Source organism: Amphibalanus amphitrite, unplaced genomic scaffold (assembly GCF_019059575.1).
Source record: "Amphibalanus amphitrite isolate SeventyFive unplaced genomic scaffold, NRLGWU_Aamphi_draft 001810F_arrow, whole genome shotgun sequence".
In the NCBI taxonomy this organism is placed as follows: Eukaryota; Metazoa; Arthropoda; class Thecostraca; order Balanomorpha; family Balanidae; genus Amphibalanus; species Amphibalanus amphitrite.
Window position 1 is genome coordinate 36,064 of NW_024883303.1, and position 20,501 is coordinate 56,564.

Genomic DNA, 20,501 nt, shown 5'->3' on the forward strand with positions numbered 1-20,501 from the left:
TGTCCGTGCGTTGCGTGTTGTATTGACTCACCCCTGTTCTGTGACAGACTGGGAGCGCGGCTGGTGTCCGTGCAATGCCGTCAGCTGACTCTTCCCCGCTCTATGACAGGCTGGGAGCGCTGGTATCTGTCCGGCCGCCGCCGTCTCCGTCTCTGTCGTCCCAGGACAGCCAGCTGGATGCTGACGTGTTCGCCCACGACAAACTCAAAACTAGTCTGCTGAAAACGGAACTGCAGCAGTTCAAGATGCAGCAAATGTACGTACTTGTCGATGAAATCATGCAGATTGAAGCGGAGTGACTCACGTATTGACTAAGAAACAGTACTTACCTACCTCTCGTCATCATTCGGCGTATCAAGTTGTGTTTTGATACCCTATCTATTTAGTCTCCACTGCCACATCCTGGAGCCTTACTTTCCCACACGTCCAAGTGTTTTCATCCTCCAGCTTTTCCTAGCTATACTCCCCGGCCTGATGATTCACTTTCTCGGACTCCTCTGTCGTGACTCCCACTGACTCGGACTCTCACCGCCGGCAGCGGCCGAGATCTGAGCGACGACGAGGACAGCTGCTCGTCTCGCATGTCCGTCAAATCGGAGAAGAACATGGCCGACTTTGAGGGCGAGGAGTGTGTCTACGAGGAGGAGCTGGTGCAGCTGGCTATCCAGGCGCAGTCGCAGCTGCCGCACCACCTGGCCAGCATGGCCAGCATGTACCAGGCGCGCTTCGGCGCCGTGCCGCCGACGCTGCTGTCCAAGGCGCGCCGGCCACCGCCGGCCGCCGGCAGCCACCTGTTCGCCCGGTACGGCACCGAGACGGTGTGCCAGCCGGGAAACACGCTGCTCTGGGACCTGCTGCACGACGACAGAATCGTACGTATAGGGTGGGAGATGGGATGTGGTGGGGTGTGTGGGAGGGTTTGTTGTGAGTTATATATGCTGCGGTTGGATGGGCTTCAAGCTATCTTTAATTATGCATGACGTTTATAGGACGTGCTTCAGCTGTGGTCAGTTGTGCCGGGTCTTCATTCACCGCGCTCTACGTCATGACTACTAAATCGCCACTATCACAATATATTTCAGCTCAGGGATTGCATTGATATTATAAATTGCATTTAAGTATCGAGTCCAGCGAATAATTAGCGTTCACAACTGTCCTAGCTTGTTGGTCTGACTGTCAGACTGCCTCGCCCCACAGGGTGAGCTGGGCGAGGGCATGGCCGCTGAGTGACCCCGATCTATTACCGATCTGTCCCACCCAACAGGGTGAGCTAGGAGTATCATGGCCGGGAGGTAACCCCGCTCTAACCGAACTGTCCCTCCCCGCAGGGTGAGCTGGGCGAGGGTATGGCCGCCGAGTGCGAGAAGATCCTCTCCAATCTGCTATGCTACAACTCGGACCGGGCCATCCGCAAAAAGTTCATCGAGGGCTGCCTGCAGAACCTGGCGCAGGGCCGCTCGGTGCTCGTCTCTCTGCGCATGCTGCCCAAGCTGTTCGCCTCCTTCCAGCAGTTCCGCGGACTGGACACACACCAGGTGAGGCTGATCTTTTTTATAAGCTTCATGCCTTTTCATTTCCGTCGCACACCCGCGCTTCTTTCGCTGTGCTTGTCTTCACCTCACATTGCGCATCGCCTATTTTATTATTGTCTCACCACTCCTCCTTTGTTTTCGCACCGTTTCACCACCGATTTTGCCCTCACCCGACTGACCGTGCTCCCTGCTCCGTGTTTTCAGATCACGCTGTGGGCCGAGCGGGAACACTCGATGATGCAGCACTTCTTCAACAGTCTGCGGCAGCTGTCCTCTGGCGACGCGGGCTCCTCGGACCCCAGCGGTCTGTCCACGCGACAGTCGGAGGTGCAGGTCCGGCTGCACTTCCTCTCCACAGTGTTCTGCTCGCTCGGATCGCCCGAACACTTCAGGTCAGTGGACTGGGGTCGAACGAACACCTCAGGTGGGTGAGCGTACTAGGGTTGTTCGAACACTTTAGGCCAGTCAGTTCTGGGGTCGCCCGAACACTTCAGGTCAGTGGACCAGCGTGAACTGAACGGCTCAGGTCAGTGCACTTGGCCGTGGCCCGAACACTTCAGGTCAGCCATGCGCTTAGCATGGACGTGGTGACTGTTGACAATCATTTGTATGTCACCTCCAATCACTTGTGTAAAATCACGACACTTTGTTGTGATGGTTTTGCATTTCTTTTACTATTTTGGTCCACGGATCACGTTAGGTCATTACGCTGAATTAGTGGAAAGGATTTTCTGTGTTCAATCGCTGTAAAACCACTCCACCTCGCTCCCTGTCCACAGACTTAGTGTGGAGCAGGTGGACACGCTGTGGACGACTCTGTGTTAACATTCCACCTCTCTATGTCCACAGACTGAGTGTGGGACAGGTGGACACGCTGTGGACGGATCATTATTACCATTCCACCTCTCCCTGTCCACAGGCTGAGTGTGGAGCAGGTGGACACGCTGTGGAACTGTCTGGCGCACGACCCGCGCCACTCGGATGACCTGTTCTCGTGGATGTTGTCCCAAGTCCGCGGCAAGGAGCAGCACGCCCTCGGAATGGACTCGCTCAGGTACGGGCGGATCACATGACTTATTTCGGGCACGGCTGATGTTTGTATAATACCAAACTGCAGTAAAAGGATTGTGTTTTCAATGGGAATTGTCCATTTTTGCTGGCACTGGAAATCGAGGGATTGCTTCTGCAATCTCAAGGCTTGAATCAATTCGCTCGTCTTTAAAGAACGCGAGGCCCGTTGGTCAGCACAGAGTGCCGAAACATCGTATCGTCACAAACACAATATTGTTTCCCGAATCCACCTCCTCTCTCCGGCGAAGCCACTTACCGCCGCCCCGCCTCCCCCACCGCCAGGTACCTGCTGAGAAGCTGCCCAGCACTGACCGCCTCCCCCACCCCACACCTCCAGGTACCTGCTGACGGAGAAGCTGCCCAGCCTGGACCCGGCCGAGATCGGTATGACGGCGCTGAACCTGTACCAGCAGCTGTACCAGCTGCTGCGGCTGGCCGGCGCGCCGCTGGCAGACACCGAGGCCGTCGGCATGGATCAGCTCTGGAAAATAGCGCTCCGGGCCAACAACACTGGTGAGCGGGCGGGGGGTGGTAGGGGAGATGGGGAACGGGGTGAGGAGTGTGCTCATGTAGGATATGAATGGGGGTTACAGGAATGGGGTAGTTTGCAATTTTATAGTGCGAATTGCTAGGCATTTTTAACGGCTTATGAGCAAATTGTGCTGCATGGAACATAAACACTTCTGAACTTCTAGCGTATAACATCAACAACACAAATCTTCCAAAATTACCAGCGCTCTTTCTTTGTCACCTCCACTCTCCAGACTTGTTGGATCACTATAAAACGCCATTCTATCATATTTTCCACAGGCGTTTTTGGTACTTTAACCCGCCCCTGTCCCCCTCAGACGTGTCTCTGGCGGCGATCCAGTACCTGAACTCGTGCTACGTCAGCGGCCGGGAGGAGCGCGAGCGGCGCTTCGTCGAGCGCTGCATGTGTGAACTGGCCTCGGCCGGAGCCGACCTCGGCCAGTCGGACGAGAGCTCGCTGCTGCGCATCCAGCGCGGTCTAGTGCTTCTCAAAACACACCTGCAGACTTACAGGAAACGGTGAGAGCGGGGTGGAGGACTGGGGGACAAAGCTAGTCAGGGGTTGATTTTAATTTTCATGCAATCTAGGCACGACATTTCACACCGTCAACAGTGACAGTTATTTCCAGCAGTTAGCCTTTCGCACTCGTCTGGCAGCCTGTTGTTTGTCCCCGATTCCGTCTGACCTCCCGTCCCGCCCTGCGGTCGGCCAGGTTCGCGTACCAGGTGCGCTGCTGGCAGCTGGAGGGTCACGGCGTGATGTCGCACGCCCAGCTGGTCGGCGAGATGGCCGCCCCACTGCGCGTCGTCCTCCAGCCGGCCTGCTCCTCAGAGAGGAAACCCATCACTCTGGCGCACAACAACTACGTGGCCGAACTGCGGGCCGAGGTGCACGCGTTCTGGCAGCAGCAGCAGGCGGCGGCGCAGCAGGCGGCCGCGCAGGGCCAGCCGGCGCGCCTGGGCGGCCCGGCCGGCGACGGTCTGAGCGCGGCTACCGACCCGGCCCAGCTGCGCATCATCTCACAAGGCACCGAGCTGACGCCCGACTGCGACGACAAACTACTCACCGACGTCGGCTTTAAGGACATGCAGGTGGGGACGGTGCTGCCGCGGTGGATGGAGGGCGGGGCTGTTCGGTAACAGCATGGGTGGTGTCAGTTGTCTTCTTTTGCCGAGCCACACCTTACTTCGGGTTAATCATTTTAAGGTTTGTCATCCACAACAATGTCGGCCGTGAACGTTTGGTGTGTATTTAATTTCAAGTACTCTCAGTGAAAAAGCTCGAATGGGAAATAGCTTATCGACATTGATTACGAGCTTAATGTTGTCTTCGCTTACCAATGCTGTGGCCTGTGTCTATCATATATAATTAATAACATTCCTGTTCCTAAATTTCCTTCCCTGCTGCTCCAGCCCAGCGCTGCCGTTTCTGACCCCTCCCGTCTCCCCGCTACAGCTGGTGTACATTTCGGTGGGCGTGTCGCGGCCGCAGCGGCGGTCGGCCGACGGCGCGGCAGGCGCGGACGGAACCCCTACCCGCGAAAGCAGTCCCATGATGCTGCTGCTCGAGGAGAAACACTTTACCCAGCTGCTGCAGCTCATGAACCAGCTGTCGTCGCTGCGCGGACCGGTGAGACTGGCTCGGATAGCGGGCTGTGTAATCAGCTGGCCTAATTGGCTTATCTTAATCTATTATTGATCTGAGATGCCCTTCTGTTGTGAGGCGATCACTCAGATCGTGCGTTCGCGGGTGTTGGATGCGTGCCATATTCACCAATTGTGTAATTTATTATTAATATATGTATTGGGTGTGCACATCGATGGCAAATTAAGTCAAGCGCTTCAGTGATAAGCCCAAACCTATCATCACAAGACTTCGATATGCCAGCTATTCCTAGACTAGGACCATCGAAGGAACTATTGCAAGCTTCATGTGCATCACTGGAAGAAGCTTACGTCTTGGATCTTCTAACCGTCCCTTCTATCTCTCACAGAACGGCGCTCCGCACACCAAGGCTCAGGTGCTCTCGCGGCGCGTCTGGGACATCCTGATGGTGCTGCCGACGTCGCCGCAGCTCAAGGACGGCTTCGGCGACCTGAGCGCGGTGACGCCGAGCACGCTGCACACCCTGCTGGACCCGAACATCCCCCAGAAGCTGATGTACTCGCTCTACCTGGTCGCCAGCCTCTGCAGCGGAAAGGAGGCCAAGGTATGTTCATTGTGCACAGCATTCTCTAAATGCATAATGGGTTGAATGTGTTTACAAGTTCAGTGTGCTAGTGAGTAGTTATTTAACCGAGTTATCTTATGACGCAATATAACAATCATCTCTATGTAGCCGAGTCACGCTGTGCGATTTTTTTCAGGAGGTATCTGACTCGGACCCGGAGAATAAGCAACAGACTCAGGAGTGGAGACAAAAGTTCATCGAGTGCGGCGGCCTCCAGCATCTTTACGACATACTCATGTCGGGTAAGCGGACCATGGTTGGCAAAGGAATGTAGACTGCATTATAGCGAACGGAAAGCCTGATTACTATGGCTTATGCTTCTTGAACACTTTGAAGCGTTTCTGGCACTGACCAAGCTAAATGTTCCTGTCCAATCAAACAGTTTTGTAACATAACTGCTAAACTAATTACATCTTGTTAAATGAACTGATCAAAATGATCAAACATCAAAAAGCAACATGCAGCTCATCAGCTCGTGATTCATCCCTGTGCCATTCGAACTTTGCTGTTATCCCACACCCATCGTGTTTCGTTTTCTTCTGACGGTCGCCGTTGTTATGCATTACAACTAGCATTTCTCTCTACTCCGTCCCGCCCCTTCCCCCGCTGACGCCGGCCCCCGTGCCGCCCCGGACAGGCGTGCTGCAGCTGCGCGAGGCCAACCACTGGGACGAGTGGCGCCAGGACTGTCTGGCCTGCCTGCTGCAGCTGCTGCTGCAGATCTCGGTGGTGCGGCCCGAGGGCGGCGGCGCGGCGGCCTCCGGCCCGGCCACCTGCTCCTCCTCGGGCGGCGGCGCCTCGCTGACGCCCGAGCACGCCAAGAAGAAGGCGCGCCGCCAGCAGCGCAAGTGGGACCAGCTGACGGTGCCGCGGCTGAGCCCGGCCATGCTGCGCCTCATGGACCTGGAGGCGGTGGCGGCGCGCCTCACCAGCGTGCTGCACGACGCCTCACTGCCGCGCGACCCCAACCACTACAAGACGGGCTTCTGGGGCCGCGCCCAGGTGGTGCACTACGCGCTCAACCTGCTCGTGTCGCTGTGCTACTCGGCGCCGGAGGCGGCGGACGCCATGTACCGCTGCGACCGCTACCCGGACTGGATGCGCCGCCTCCTGCTCGAGGACCCCGAGCCGGAGATGCGCCGCGAGGCGGCCAGCGGCCTGGATCGGCTCTGTCTGGGACACGCCGACGGCGGACAGGCCGGCGATCAGTTCGTGGCGCCCATCCTCAGCGAGCTGCTCAAGCTGATGACGGTGGCTGCCGGCGTGCGCCCGTCGGGCATGGAGTGCGCCGCCGCCGCAGTCGCCTCCGCCGGCGGCGAGGAGGCGGGGAAGGAGCCTTACGGCCCGTCGTGCCGCGAGTACTTTGGTCTGGTGTGCCGCCTCCTGGACAGCGTCGACGAGCCGGAGGCCACCGAGCTGCGACTGGCCGAGCTGGCGCAGCAGTGCGCGCGCAGTATCGCTGACCGCGAGCTGCTGGAGCGGCGCCACCAGACGGCGCCTGACGACGGCCTGGTGGGGCTGCTCAAACTGTGCGCGGCGCTCACCCGCCAGTCTCCGGCGTTCAAAACCAGCCCGGCCGCCACTCAGATGGTACATGAGGTGAGTGTAGGTATTGTATATTGTCAGCGCCTGCGCTTGAAGGTGGTTGGGTGCAGCGGTTTCGATTAATACTTTAAGCAGGCTATTAATATTCATGTGCATAGCGCCAGGCCTTTCACATTTTTATTTTGCATTTTGCGAAGCACGAAATTGACCTCAGACTCGGGGTATTTATAGTCAATAGGCATGATTCCTAAAACAATTTATCAGTATCATAGAAACGCTAAAAATTAAACGATAACAGATACGTAACATAAAAATTAACAGATAACAGATATAGATGCGAGGATGAGTTTGACTTTACATCTATGCACATCCCACAGGACACGGTTTTAATTTACCCTCGCATTTACCCTTCTCCCTCTCTGCCCGACAGCTGTTTGACGCGCTGTTCGCGCTGCCGACGCCGCGGGAGCGGCTGCTGCCCAAGTGTAAGTCTGTCCAGTCCCGGTCGGCCTGCTACGACCTGCTGGTGGAGCTGGCCAGCGGCTGCGAGGCCAACTTTGACGCGCTGCTGGGTCGGCTGCTGGAGCAGACGGCAGCCAGCCGTCACTCGCCCTACCCGTGGGACTACTGGCCGCACGAGGACGGCCGCTCCGACTGCGGCTACGTGGGCCTCACCAACCTGGGCGCCACCTGCTACATGGCTTCCTGCATGCAGGTCGGTCGCGGCAAGAACTGGGGAGGCCAGGGGCTGGGATTTATTATTACGGTTGACGATGCGTCACAAACTTTGACGTCGTCAGGCAAAATTTTAAGTTCGCCACTTTGTTCGGCGTTTTTTATGACAACCTGCATGATACCGCTCTTACGTTTTTACATCTGTGCATTAGCTCGCATTCATAGTTCATTTGACATATTTTTGACAGTGGTGTTTACTAATTTGTTGCTGCTGTGCGATCTCTGTTGATTACTTTGTATGATATCTTAAGTTGATTTCACTCCCGTGTTTTACTAAGCTGTCCATAACCTCAGCAGAGCACCTCCGAACTCCAGCTGACCCCCTCCCCTCGTCGTGTCGCCCGCAGCACTTATACATGATGCCCCAGGCGCGGGCCAGCATCTTACAGGCGGCCGTGGATAGCAAGTGTCAGCACGGCGTCACACTGCGGGAGCTGCAGCGCATGTTCGCCTACTTGCTGGTGGGTGACGACTGACGACGGGCGAATAGCTAATGGGATTTGTTGTGTAGCAGACGTGATGTTTGCGGGACGTGACGTGATGTGTGTGGAGTGGAGTTGGGGGTTTTGATTTATTATTTCATCACAATCTTATGCAGCATTTTGTATGCCCCACCATCTTGCGTAGCCACCAGTATCTCGTGCCCTACCTTGTCTCCCGCCCGAGCCCCTCTAATTGTCCCCCTCTCCGCCACCCAGGAGAGCGAGCGCAAGGCGTACAACCCTCGCAGCTTCTGCAAGGTGTACACCATGGACCACCGTCCGCTCAACACGGGCGAGCAGAAGGACATGGCCGAGTTTTTCATCGACCTCGTCTCTAAGCTGGAGGAGATGACGCCCGAGCTGAAGCGGCTCGTCAAGCAGCTCTTCTGCGGACAGATCACCAACAATGTGGTGTCACTGGTGAGTGGCGTCCCACAGGGCGGGTGACATTCTGATATGTGGGTTGTGGCGTTTGGATCCGTATAAAGTGGTGATATGAATTGAAGTTACTGAAGTTCAATATTTCAGTCATTAAGTTCGTTACGTCATGGTAGGTATACGTCTGATCAAGGATCGATGTGTTTCAAGGATGTTTCTGCATTTTGTAGCGCAGCGATCAAAATTCCATTGAGTTTGGACTAAACGACTTTGAGTAATCCATCGTAACTTTTTTGTTACTTCACGTCATGGACACTGTCGGACCTGAACGCGAGTTCTCCCTCAAAACTTGAACACGAGCACGCGATCTGAGCACAATAAGGGCCCAAGGCTGTTCGCTCGACCAGAAGCCACCCACCGGCCCCAGCTTTGACCCAGCCCCCGCTTGTTCCGTCACCTCAGGACTGTCCGCACGTGAGCCGCACGTGCGAGGAGTTTTACACGGTGCGCTGTCAGGTGGCCGACATGCGCAACCTGTACGAGTCGCTGGACGAGGTCACGGTCAAAGACACCCTGGACGGCGACAACATGTACACCTGCTCGCAGTGCCAGCGCAAAGTGCGCGCCGAAAAACGGTCAGTGCCGGGCAGGGAGTCGGATAAACGCGGAGTTTGCTGGCTGCTAACGTATTTGGAAGTCGTGAATGAAAGCTTAAAAGTTTTAAGTGCTGTTATTCTACGCGCATTGGTGCTACACAGCGTTTCAGTAATATTCATTCATTCATTCATTCATTCATTCATTCATTCATTCATTCATTCATTCATTCATTCATTCATTCATTCATTCATTCATTCACTCATTCACTCATTCATTCACTTGTTCGTCATGCCCATATTTCAACAATCTTTGAACTTTTTCGTTTTTTGTTTGTTCTGCTGTTCATCTCAATTTAGCCTTGCTATTCCCCAAGCATGACCTTTGTCATCACATTACTGACTGTCGTTTCCTCGATTGCAGAGCGTGCTTCAAGCGTCTGCCGCACATCCTGTGTTTCAACACGATGCGCTACACGTTCAACATGAACACGATGATGCGTGAGAAGGTGAACACGCTGTTCTCGTTTCCACTTCATCTGGATATGTCCGGCTACCTGGAGCGCAGTCTGATGCCCAACAAATGCGAGGACCGTACGTGAGACCTGCAGTGTGCTCAGGGCCGCGGTGGTGGGTGGGTTTTGAACTTGGTAGTTATCTGGGAGTGATTTTTAAGCCGTGTTTGGGCGTCGCTTAGTGTGTAGATTGGGATTCAATGCTATCCTTTTATTTTGATGCTGTTTCTATGCTCTTTTGGTTCGCGAATTCAGAGTCTCGAGCTTTGAGTGACGACCGCGACTTGAGTCAGTCTTCCCCTCCCGACAGGCGGAGAGTCGGAGTCGGAGTCATGCCAGTACGACTTAATCGGAGTCACCGTACACACGGGCACAGCCGACGGCGGCCACTACTATAGCTTTATCCGGGACCGCACGGCACCAACGCACAACAGCTGGCTGTTCTTTAACGACGCCGAGGTGAAGCCGTTCGACCCCAGCCAGCTGGCCGGAGAGTGCTTCGGCGGAGAGATGACGGTGAGAGGGGAAAGAGGGGACGATGACGGCGAGGGTGAGGCTAGGAGGAAGGGTAGCTGATAGTGGAGACGCTCAGAAGGGTGGACTGGTCAGGGCAGGACTCAGAACTACTCATTTAAAGGGACTGTCCCACCTTAACATTAGATTTGAGTTGAGATAGCCATCTTGATGGACGTTCTTTGAAAATCAGTGCCGTGAAAACCGTTTCTCCAGCAATTACTTCATCGCAAAGAAATTTGAGTTTGATTTTGACATCTGTGCAAATAAGTGCCACAATGTATTGGTATAGGCACTTAAATCTGATGACGTCATCAGGCTTTCGAACGTCCGTTAAATGTTTGACTAAAACGTTTTGTAGCACGCGGTGGTATATGCTGCGTTGCGCGCAACAAATGCCGCACTTTTAAATAAAGTCGCTAGGAACAGCGGAGATCCCAAAAAGTAAACAAAAGTAAAAGTCTAATATCTTGAAAACCGGTGAATATTTTTCGGTGAAATTTGGTAGATATTCGTTTTCGCTCTTTCTGAACCGAGCGACATCACTTTCATGCCAATTCATAAACTTTTTTAAAGGTGGGAGGGTCCCTTTAATGGATGGCTGAGATTTGTATGTTGGGTTACTGCACGTGATGGGGAATAATAGAACTGGGCAAAGTCTGGTTTTTATTTATTTATTTGGTAGGCGTGATGCCTGCATCAGCACTTGGTTGATTGGTATTCACTATGCTATGCACGTTGCTTATCCTGTATTGAAGTGAGTGTAACAGTTTGTCTCTGCAACTCAATGGCCCAATCTTATAAAGGTTGTGCTACCAAATGGCGTACTATCATTCCACCCCACTCTATTTACGGCACCCTATTCACGCAATCTTATAAAGAGAATAGTATGGTAATTCTATTCACGCCATTTTGCCCACAGTACAAATCAACGCCAGCAGGAAACACGCAACGTGATTGGTCAATATCTTGCCGCCGTCGCTATTGGAAATTATGCGTACTGTTTGCGAACAGCAAAAGTTATGTGTTTTAATTTTTATTGGGCATTTATTTCTTTTAGAGACACACATATGTGTAATAAACAAATTATTTATGGAAAACGTGATAGCAAAGTATGGAAAACACCAACATGCTTGAAGAATTCTCCTGAAAAGTGGATTTCCGACCAAATAAATTTCAGCGAGGGCATTCTCGCGCTCAGAAAATCGAGTGAATAAGGTGTTTCTTCAACTTATCATTTGCATTTATTTGCTGTTAAGACATTGCAATAAGTTTGTTAAAGAATTATTTAAATAATCATTTAATTACAGCTCGGCTACTCTTTCAGTAATTGAAGTAATGCCGTTGACAATGAAGCTCCTACAATTTGAGCATCAGGATACGTACATTAGCTGGATCAATTCAAGATATAGCTTATTTTCCTTCTTATCTTCATGAAGATAAAGCTACTAAAATTCGAAGATTACGTACATGAGCTGAATTAGGTCACTAGTTACAGCTTATTTTCCTTCTTATTCAAGCATAGGTACCAATTACCTAGCCTTAAGCTAAAAAGCAATTCCTCAAAAGATTTAAGTACCCAGTCTACATATCAAAGCTATATCAAGAAAAATACTTGGTTCAGAAGTCAGATCGAGATGCAGGAAGAGAAACAACAGATTCATCACTGATCAGTGACTGTGCCAAACAGAAAGTGAGGAAATACGAATAGTGAGTAGGCATTCATAATTTTTTGACAAACTAAGGTATATCATCATTAATGTAAATATCTAATCAGAAGCCATGAAGTGCCCGTTATTTGTGTCATACGTGAGACGTGAAAATAGGCTAAAGACCCATACCGATTCTATAATGCAGTGGCTGCCGAAAATCTAAGACGGTTACTAATGCTAAAATCCTCTTAAAATCCCCTTTTTATTTGAAAAATAAAGCCATATAACGATGAACACTCGTTTTTATATGTTTTAGCGTGCATTTAGTTCCTAGAAATACATATTTTCAAATTGATCGTTGTCTGTATAATTAAGCATCATTATAGTAAATCATGAGTTAATATGTGGAGGATGTTTTAATCTTAGAAATATCATAATGTAAAATATTGCATACTTATATCATAAAAGCATGGAATTTATCTTAAATCAATTAAACTGTCTGAGAAGCTCGTCAAAGTACGCCACAAATTCTGGCGTGAAATGGACGCCGCTGAAACCGCAAACAGCTGATGATTGTCGGTGTTTTGAGATGTGCACAGCTGCTCACGGTTAAAATCAGTTTACGGTATCCTCAAAACCAGCGGCTACCAATACCGTAAAGAGCGTGCCGTGTTTTCGATTTCACAGAGTTTTATAAGATTGCGTACTATATATCCAGCCTTAGAGTGCTGCCATATCCATTTCACGGCGTTTATAAGATTGGGCCAATGTGCTGACTGGTATGTTTTATTTTATTCCAGAGTAAAACGTACGACTCAATCACGGACAAGTTTCTAGATTTTAGCTTTGAGAAGACGAACTCGGCGTATATGCTGTTTTATGAACGATGTGTGCAGCCATCTGAGCAGGGCGGCTCTAAGGTAATTGAAGGCTCGCAGCAGTGTTTCATTTTTCAGCCTTTTTGGTGGCAAATCACACCTAATGGGGAAAATATTTTCATCCCTAAAATATGAATGACCGACTTTACTTCATCTCTGAAAAGAGTTTCATGTATTCCCAACAGCCAGTTCACTTGTCACTTGACAGTTGATGCACCCACATCCTTTTGTTCCACACCCTGTCAAGATCCTGACATGAAATCCTTGTTTATCAGTTAGCATAAAAATTGGCATTACACCATTTTGCAAAAATACTGCAGTTATTTACTTTCTTTTTTCTGATCCTAGGATTTTTTTTCTTCATCGGCACACCCAACCAATATCCAATTTTAGAACACTGGCTCGCAGTCCTTGTGGTAACGCTAGGGTAGTTCGCTATGCTACTAAGCCTCAACATTCAACAAGGTTCTCTAGTCATGTTTGCAGCTGATGTCTGCTTCTTATGATTGACTAAACCTCAGTGTCGGGCTATGTTCTTCAAGCATGCCACTTAATTTTCTGTTGAAATAGTTGTTGTAATACATGCGCTTATGAATAATGGCTAATTGGTGGCTGAATTTAATTAATATAACCTTTTACAGCAACAGCAGCAGCAACAACAACAAGAGCAGCAGCAGCACGACTCCAGCTCCGACCAGCAGCAGCCGCCGGACCAGCAGCGGCAGCTATCCGTGGGCGACCAGCGGCCCTCGCCGCCGCCGGCGCCGGCCGAGAAGGCGCAGCCGGTCTCCCCGCCGACCGCCGCCGAGCTGTCCCGACCCCACCTCCGGCCCGTCGACCTGCCCAGCTGCGAGCTGAGCTCCGAGCTCGAGGACTGGATCTGGAAGGATAACATGGAGTTCCTCAGGGACAAGAGCATGTTCGATCACACCTTCTTCAAGTAAGGCGTGGGCTGGTTCTCGGTGCTGTCGTGAGCATGCATTGGCTCAATAATACGGGATTTTATTATTTCGAATTCATTCTAGCATCCATGAGAAATTTGTTGGTATTCTACACAATTTGAAATGCATTTTACAAAATCTGGAGCCAACTCTGTCACACGTCATGCGTATTTCGTTGCTGCTTCCCGCGACTGTGTTCGCGACTGTCATCTCCCGCCTTCTGACCTCCGTCCGTGCCCGCCCTCCCCCAGTTTTATGTGGCAGGTGTGCTGTCACTGCCTACACCTCCCTAATCTCTAACCGTGCCCCCCTCTCCCCAGTTTTATGTGGCAGGTGTGTGGCTACATCCCTCAGACCCTGAGCCGCAGCGAGGCGGTGACCCTGCGCGCCGCACGGCTCTCGACCACCTTCTTCCTGGAGATATTCATCCACGCCAAGGAGAAGCCCACCATGGTGCAGTGGGTCGAGCTGCTCACCAAACAGTTCAACGCTTCACAGGTGAGGATTAGCCTGGGACACAATGAGTTGAACGGTGAAAGGCGTGGGCTTATTATGACTCGTTGTAATTACAAGTGTTCAATGTGCTAAATTCCAAGTGTGCTGCAACTTTACTGTTACGAAATGGCCCACAGGGTTCCCTACTGCATCCGTTTCTAAAATAGTCAGGTTAGCTGCTTGAGTAATATAGGTACTTGAAATGTGAATATTTTTATGCATTTGAGGTCTTAAGAGCAACTGGTTCGTGCTCTTTTCAAGCCGTTGACCGCTTGGTTATTCTATATTGTATCATCCGTTTTGCTTTGATCAGCATTTGTTGGTGGCCGCCTCTCTTCAGCTTTTTGGGAGTGTTCCCTGGACCACTGGTCACTCGATCGATGACGCCCCGTTCTTCTGTAATATCCAGGCGGCCCGTGAGTGGTTTTTGGACCACATGGCTACCGACGAGTGGTGGTCCATTCAGATCCTCATCAAGTGTCCCAACCAGATCGTGCGACAGATGTTCCAGCGGCTCTGCATTCACGTGGTGCAGAAACTCAGGTACGGACGCGGACGGGCACGGGTCCGGGCTAGGTCAGTCCCGGGGACGGGGGGAGGGGAGGGAAAATAGAGGATGAATGACTGGTGTGTGCTCAGCTGCTGCTGTGAAGTGTGAAGGCTATGATTTTGATGCCTTCTTCCTCGCCTTTGTGTATCATGTGTATGTCCCATACGTGACCGTGTCTCCACGCGCCCCAGGTCGGTACACAGCGGCCTGTACCTGCAGCCGGCCGAGGGACCATTGCTGTTTGTTTGTCGCGCCTCTGTCTGTGTATACTATATGACCTTGTCTCCATGCGTCCCAGGTCGGTACACAGCGGCCTGTACCTGCAGCCGGCCGAGGGACAGCAGCCGTTTGACTGACGTGTCTGTGTATACTATATGACCTTGTCTCCATGCGTCCCAGGTCGGTACACAGCGGCCTGTACCTGCAGCCTGCGGAGGGACAGCAGCCGCGGCCCTCCGAGCTCGGGCAGCGCTCCTGCGTCACACGCTTCGTACGGAAACTCATCTCACTGGTGAGTCAAAACAAATCAAAACTCATCTTACTGGTGAGTCAAAACAAACTCAAACTCATATCACTGGTGAGTCAAAACAAAGCAAAACTCATCTTACTGGTGAGTCAAAACAAACTCAAACTCATATCACTGGTGAGTCAGACGTCGAAACCGATGGAAGCTCGTTTGAATTTTAAATCGGGCTCCTGATTACAATGCGTACCGCAACCAACGAACGCGATGCGTGATGAGCGATGACTCTTTTGAGTGGGCACTAGTGGTGTCAATTTCAGAAAACGTATGTCCAAAGTCCGTCCAATGTCCAATGCTTACGTCGACTGTCCGTCCAAAAATGTCCAAGCCAGCCATTTGTCCAAAGATGTCCGACACCTACGCAATAGTTTACACTCAACACTTTTTTTTTTTGCATTGGGACATTGTGTTAACTATAATCCGATGACTGATCCGATGACTAATCCGATGACTCAACACTGTTATTTAATTTCCTTTTCATGTACCGTTACCAGCTCAAAAGTGTTAATCATATCGAAAGCTGAGCTTTCTAATAGCTAATCAATGTTAAACCCGATTACTTTTTTAAAATGTTGAGGTGTAGCAAGCGATTGTCCAAAGTTGTCCAAAGCCTGCTGCCATTGTCCAACCGAATTCCGAATTGGACATTGGACAAAATCGGAATTCCGAAGATTCAAGTTCCGATTGACACCACTAGTGGGCACCAGATGGATGCGAGCCTTTCTTGAATCGGTTTTCCAAATGTCTCATGTAGCTGTTTCTATTCTGTCTATCCTTTTGCCTCAACATAATCCGTCTCTTCCTCCGACCCAAAATTCTAGCCATGCAGCGTGACGACCCATGTGTCTTTATTTCAGATGGAGCACGGCGCCAAATCACATCTACGGAATCTCACCGAGTATTTCGCGTTTCTGTTCGAGTTTGCCAAAATGGGTGACACCGAGACCAAGTTTCTGCTGGCCACGGAGTGTATCACGACCATGGTCAACTTCTACCTGAGCCAAATACCGGAGAATGTAAGTGCACTACAGAAAACACCGGATAAGTTACGCTAGCGACATACGAGTATTTCAGAGGCAGAAAAGGAAGACTGCTCTCCCATGGATCCGGTTGTCGAAATGCCTTGGCTGGTTTGGTGTCTTATCCGGTAATAATGAGTTTATATAAGAGTTGACACTCATTTCCTAGTAAAAATGATAGAATAAGTTTCGTGTTCGATGTGTTTCGGTGTCGAGGTTTTGTCCCGATTTTCTTTGAATACTAGAGGATGTGATTGGAGGCCGTAAAGTAAAGCCAAGAACGTTTTGTGAACCTGCATCTCACTTTAAAGTCTTGCCCCTGAAAAGCAGCAACTTTCTTGAACATGGACTTCGTGTTTGTAATGCCCGAGTCACGGTGTGAGCTGAGGTCTGTGCTTCCCGCGTCGACTCGACAGTGACTCTTCCTCCCCCCCCCCCACCGCCACCCCCACCCCCACCCGCCACCAGTCTGACGAGGCGTCTGACTCCCCACCTGTTGCCAGTCTAACTCTGACCCTGCCCCCCCCCCCCCATCGGTTTCCAGTCTGACGAGGTGTCGGACGAGGAGGAGGAAGATGCCGAGACGTCCGGCGGGCCCGGCCCCGGCGGTCCCGGCCCGGGCGGTCCCGGCGCCGGGCCCGGCCCCAGCCCGGTGCGACCCGCCGACAAGTTCCGGCCGGCCAGCCTGGAGAAGATGATCAGCCTGGTGGCGCTGCTGGTGGAGAAGTCGCGGACCGAGGACGGCAGGCTGTCGCTGTCCGCCTCAGACCTGGCCGCCGTGGCAGGTAAGGGTACGGGGGTAGAGAGGACTGGGAGGACGGGAGGGGAGACTGCAGCAGGCTGGGGCTGTGAATGGCGGATAATAGCCACCGTACTAGCTGAAGGCTGTTATGATCCCGTAACATTATTGATAATGTTCATTGCCCGCTCATTTAGGCTCGAATGTTCATTGCTCATCGTCAGATTTAAAATTGTTCAGATAATGGTAAATGAACATATTTTGAGGTTGTGATCCAGCGTGCGGCTACGCCTACGGCCTGCACAATGCACATGCTTTACATGATACAGTTATGATCAACTGTTTGAAAGTGTGTGACCCTGTCAATTACCCCAGACTGACTGCAGAAAAATAAAATCTGACCGCCTACCGTTTCATCCCTGTCGGCAGGCGGCAAGGGCTTCCCGTTCCTGTACCACCAGATCAAGGACGGTCTGAACGTGCGTGCCACCTGCACCCTGGTGCTGGCGCTGTGTCGGTGTAACGAGCGGCTGGCTGGGCTGCTGGTCGGCATGATCTTCCAGGCCGTCATCAAACACCAGGAGGTGAGAGATGAGAGGACGGAGGAGTCGGAGAGGGGATGGTCAGGAGGGACTGCGAAAGGTGCAGCAGGGTGTGAGACAAGGCGGGGTAAGAGACTGATCAGAATGTGAGATCGAGGTTGAGTGGCGGACAGGGATGCAACTTTAGATAGATAGGGTGGATGACAGGCTGGAGGTGCGAACTAATTTATAATCAGGGACACCAGCAGCTGAGTGGGTATGGTTTAGACTTTGAAGCACTCCAGAGTCAAGCCTAGCATCCGATCATCGTGAAAGCGTGAGCCCCGTTCGCTGATTTCCTGAGCACTGACCGCCCTTCCTCCCGTGTCCGTGTCCATCCGTCCGTCTCAGGGATGTCAGCCGTTTTTCCGCCTGCTGACGCTGCTGGTGGAGGCTGACTCTGCCGCCGGCGGGACGGGCGGCGGCGGCCAGCAGCCCTGTTTCACCCAGCTGGCGCTGCAGCACATCTGGGAGGTGGCGCAGTTCTGTCCGCAGCCGGTGCTCGAGTGGCTGGCCGCCCAGGTGCCACGCAACAAACAGGTGCACTCCTGGGTGCTGCAGAACCTCGACAACTGGTGCGAACACTTCCTCATCGGACACGCCCAGTTCCGCGTCAGGGCCTGTGAGTAGACCGGGAGGAGGGAAAGGGAAAGCGTGTTTGGTAGAAATAGAGGCACTGAGCCTCGATTGTGCCTCGTAACCACTGTACTGCAACGCGTTTGTTTGCTGTGTTCCTACATGGTTTAAATTACGCCACTAAACACTACATTATTTAAGCTCTTTCAAGCAGCTATCACTGCTAACCATATTTTCATGGCATTTTTACTGGGTGAAGCCTGCAAACGTATTCGCTTTCCCGTACTCCAAGCTGGTTGATATCTGAGGTCTCCGGTGTGACCCGTGACCAGCTGACCTGTGCTGTTCCCCGTTCCCCGTCGTTTCCAGCGGCCAGTCTGCTGCTGGTGGGCCTGGTGCCGTCCTCTCAGTTCCGGCACCTGTTTGCTCAGCGCCAGCGGCAGAACTCGGGCGACCTGACCCTGCCGCCCGAGGCGCTCACTGTGCTGCATCAGGTCAGTCCGGCTGCGTTAGGGTGGAGTGCGCCGGCCGCTGACTTCGGTACATACATGAACTATGAATGTATTGGATAAGTGTGTATGTGTGTGGGGAGGGTGGGGGTGGGGGGGCAAATGACCGATGGTAACCTATTGATGGATCTAAAGGGGACCTTTAGGGCGTAGACCCCTATCAGCTGCAGCTGCCCTAAAGCGTTCGTAAATACCCACGATGCGACTGTATACAACTCGACACGATGTTGACTGTACAGTAGGTCTATTAAAAAAGTCCCCCGCACCAGTGGGCGCTGCCTTCGCTGAGCCGAACCCCCGTCTGCCTGTCCCATATCGCGCCGGGCTCAGATCAGGTAGGGTCAGCGGGACCGCTCGGTCCGGCCCGCGGGCGGTGGACGGGCGGCCGGTAACGCTTTCCACCAGCCAGCTGTAGAATCCAACAAACGGGACGGCCACCGCTCAGCGCAGCGAAACCGGTGTTAAAGAATGGCAGTAGATGTTCATGGCCACAATGATTATGAGATAGTCATTGTTAGCCCGTGCCCCACAGGAATGCCTAGACTCTCACGCCCTGTTGGAGGGGAACTGGGGATTGAGCATCATTCTTATAACTCAGCCTTGGGCATTTAAGTGATATTCGAAGTAGCGTCAAAAGGAGCAAAAAGAAGAAAAAAAATATTTCAGACAATTTTGGATCAGGTCATAACCAGAGGTCATGTCACTAGAGGTCATCGATGGTAAAATTTTGCTTAGACAGGGTGCGTTGCGCGCACCGGTGCATTGGGTTTCCAATTTCCATGGAAACATCAACAGACTTGGAAGCTCGCAACAGGGGCGCGGGAACTACTTTCCGACTGGGGGCACACCATAATAGAGATCAACCTAGGGTCCCCCAAATCTAGTTTTCTCAACGGTTTTAGGCCACTTAATTTTCATCCCTCGGCTTTTTCAATAAAATAAAACATTTGCAAAAAAGTGTGGTATTCCGTCTCAAAGCTGTGGGGGCACCGCTCCCACGGCCCCAGAGTTGGGGGGGGGGGGGGCAAGCTGCCCCCACTGCCCCCCCCCCCGGCTCCCGCGCCTATGGCTCGCAAGTCGCAACGCTAGCGTGGAGCCGAATTCATATCAACCGCCGCAACAATGCAGCAGCGCAGCGCAGCGTGCTGCAGCGCGGGGCCGTGAAACACCGCCCAGGGCTATCCATGTGTCAGGGCAATCCAACCCACGGGATGGGCTCTGTCCCAGCGGAGCATGACTGGTCCAGGACTCCCGCCCAGGCCCCCTGTCTCCCCCTAATTCCTATCATCCTTCCCACTCTGAAATCGACCGAAAGAGCCTAACCTAACACAACAATCAGCTCGTTTACCGCTATGTCTGAAATCTGAATAATATTGTCAGATTTAATTAGGGTCAACGGCTTAGCATGTAAATAACAACAAATGCCACCATCGGTATTATGAGAAAACCAATTGCTTTTCCACAAACATTTGAAAGTTTTTAGCTTAAAACTTGCATGAAATTAATTTTACCAGCCTCGTGTTCCTCTTATCAAAACGCTTCGAATGAATCAAAAGTTGATATTTAAAGGTCATTTGAAAAATTTGGCCTATGTTCAAAGACATGACCTGACCAGAAATGGTCATAATGCATAGCAGGATATTGGATCCGTATCGTGGAACTTCGCAAACACTTCAGATGATTTCATAACTTAAGCATGTCTATCAAAAATAATTATTACATGGCTCATATGTAAGCTGGGTGTGTGAACATGCTTGCGAGTATGTCGAACGCAACTGATAATGTTCTGTTGGCCACAATTTCTATATTTAATTTATCCTCCCGAATTTCATATTTTTGTTAATGACACCTTGACGATGTCGAGAAAAAACGCTTAGGAGATTTAACAGCCTGAGATACATTCAGTATAAGG

At 51.8% G+C, this 20,501-nt stretch overlaps 1 protein-coding gene across 1 annotated transcript in view; it reads left to right on the forward strand.

The window, feature by feature from the left end:
• LOC122375283 (ubiquitin carboxyl-terminal hydrolase 34-like) overlaps positions 1-20,501 on the forward strand; it is a 40,306-nt gene that overhangs the window by 7,146 nt on the left and 12,659 nt on the right. The window contains exons 11-38 of the mRNA XM_043354579.1: positions 110-256; positions 539-872; positions 1,329-1,535; positions 1,737-1,924; positions 2,452-2,586; positions 2,941-3,116; positions 3,452-3,653; positions 3,848-4,226; positions 4,591-4,764; positions 5,129-5,344; positions 5,502-5,607; positions 6,003-6,964; positions 7,341-7,625; positions 7,993-8,106; positions 8,344-8,547; positions 8,968-9,140; positions 9,523-9,692; positions 9,924-10,129; positions 12,579-12,698; positions 13,298-13,596; positions 13,918-14,095; positions 14,502-14,635; positions 15,042-15,153; positions 16,023-16,181; positions 16,729-16,969; positions 17,353-17,507; positions 17,856-18,126; positions 18,450-18,574. Coding sequence (XP_043210514.1) covers positions 110-256; positions 539-872; positions 1,329-1,535; positions 1,737-1,924; positions 2,452-2,586; positions 2,941-3,116; positions 3,452-3,653; positions 3,848-4,226; positions 4,591-4,764; positions 5,129-5,344; positions 5,502-5,607; positions 6,003-6,964; positions 7,341-7,625; positions 7,993-8,106; positions 8,344-8,547; positions 8,968-9,140; positions 9,523-9,692; positions 9,924-10,129; positions 12,579-12,698; positions 13,298-13,596; positions 13,918-14,095; positions 14,502-14,635; positions 15,042-15,153; positions 16,023-16,181; positions 16,729-16,969; positions 17,353-17,507; positions 17,856-18,126; positions 18,450-18,574 — 6,172 coding nt within the window. The remainder of the gene's footprint in view (positions 1-109; positions 257-538; positions 873-1,328; positions 1,536-1,736; positions 1,925-2,451; positions 2,587-2,940; positions 3,117-3,451; positions 3,654-3,847; positions 4,227-4,590; positions 4,765-5,128; positions 5,345-5,501; positions 5,608-6,002; positions 6,965-7,340; positions 7,626-7,992; positions 8,107-8,343; positions 8,548-8,967; positions 9,141-9,522; positions 9,693-9,923; positions 10,130-12,578; positions 12,699-13,297; positions 13,597-13,917; positions 14,096-14,501; positions 14,636-15,041; positions 15,154-16,022; positions 16,182-16,728; positions 16,970-17,352; positions 17,508-17,855; positions 18,127-18,449; positions 18,575-20,501) is intronic.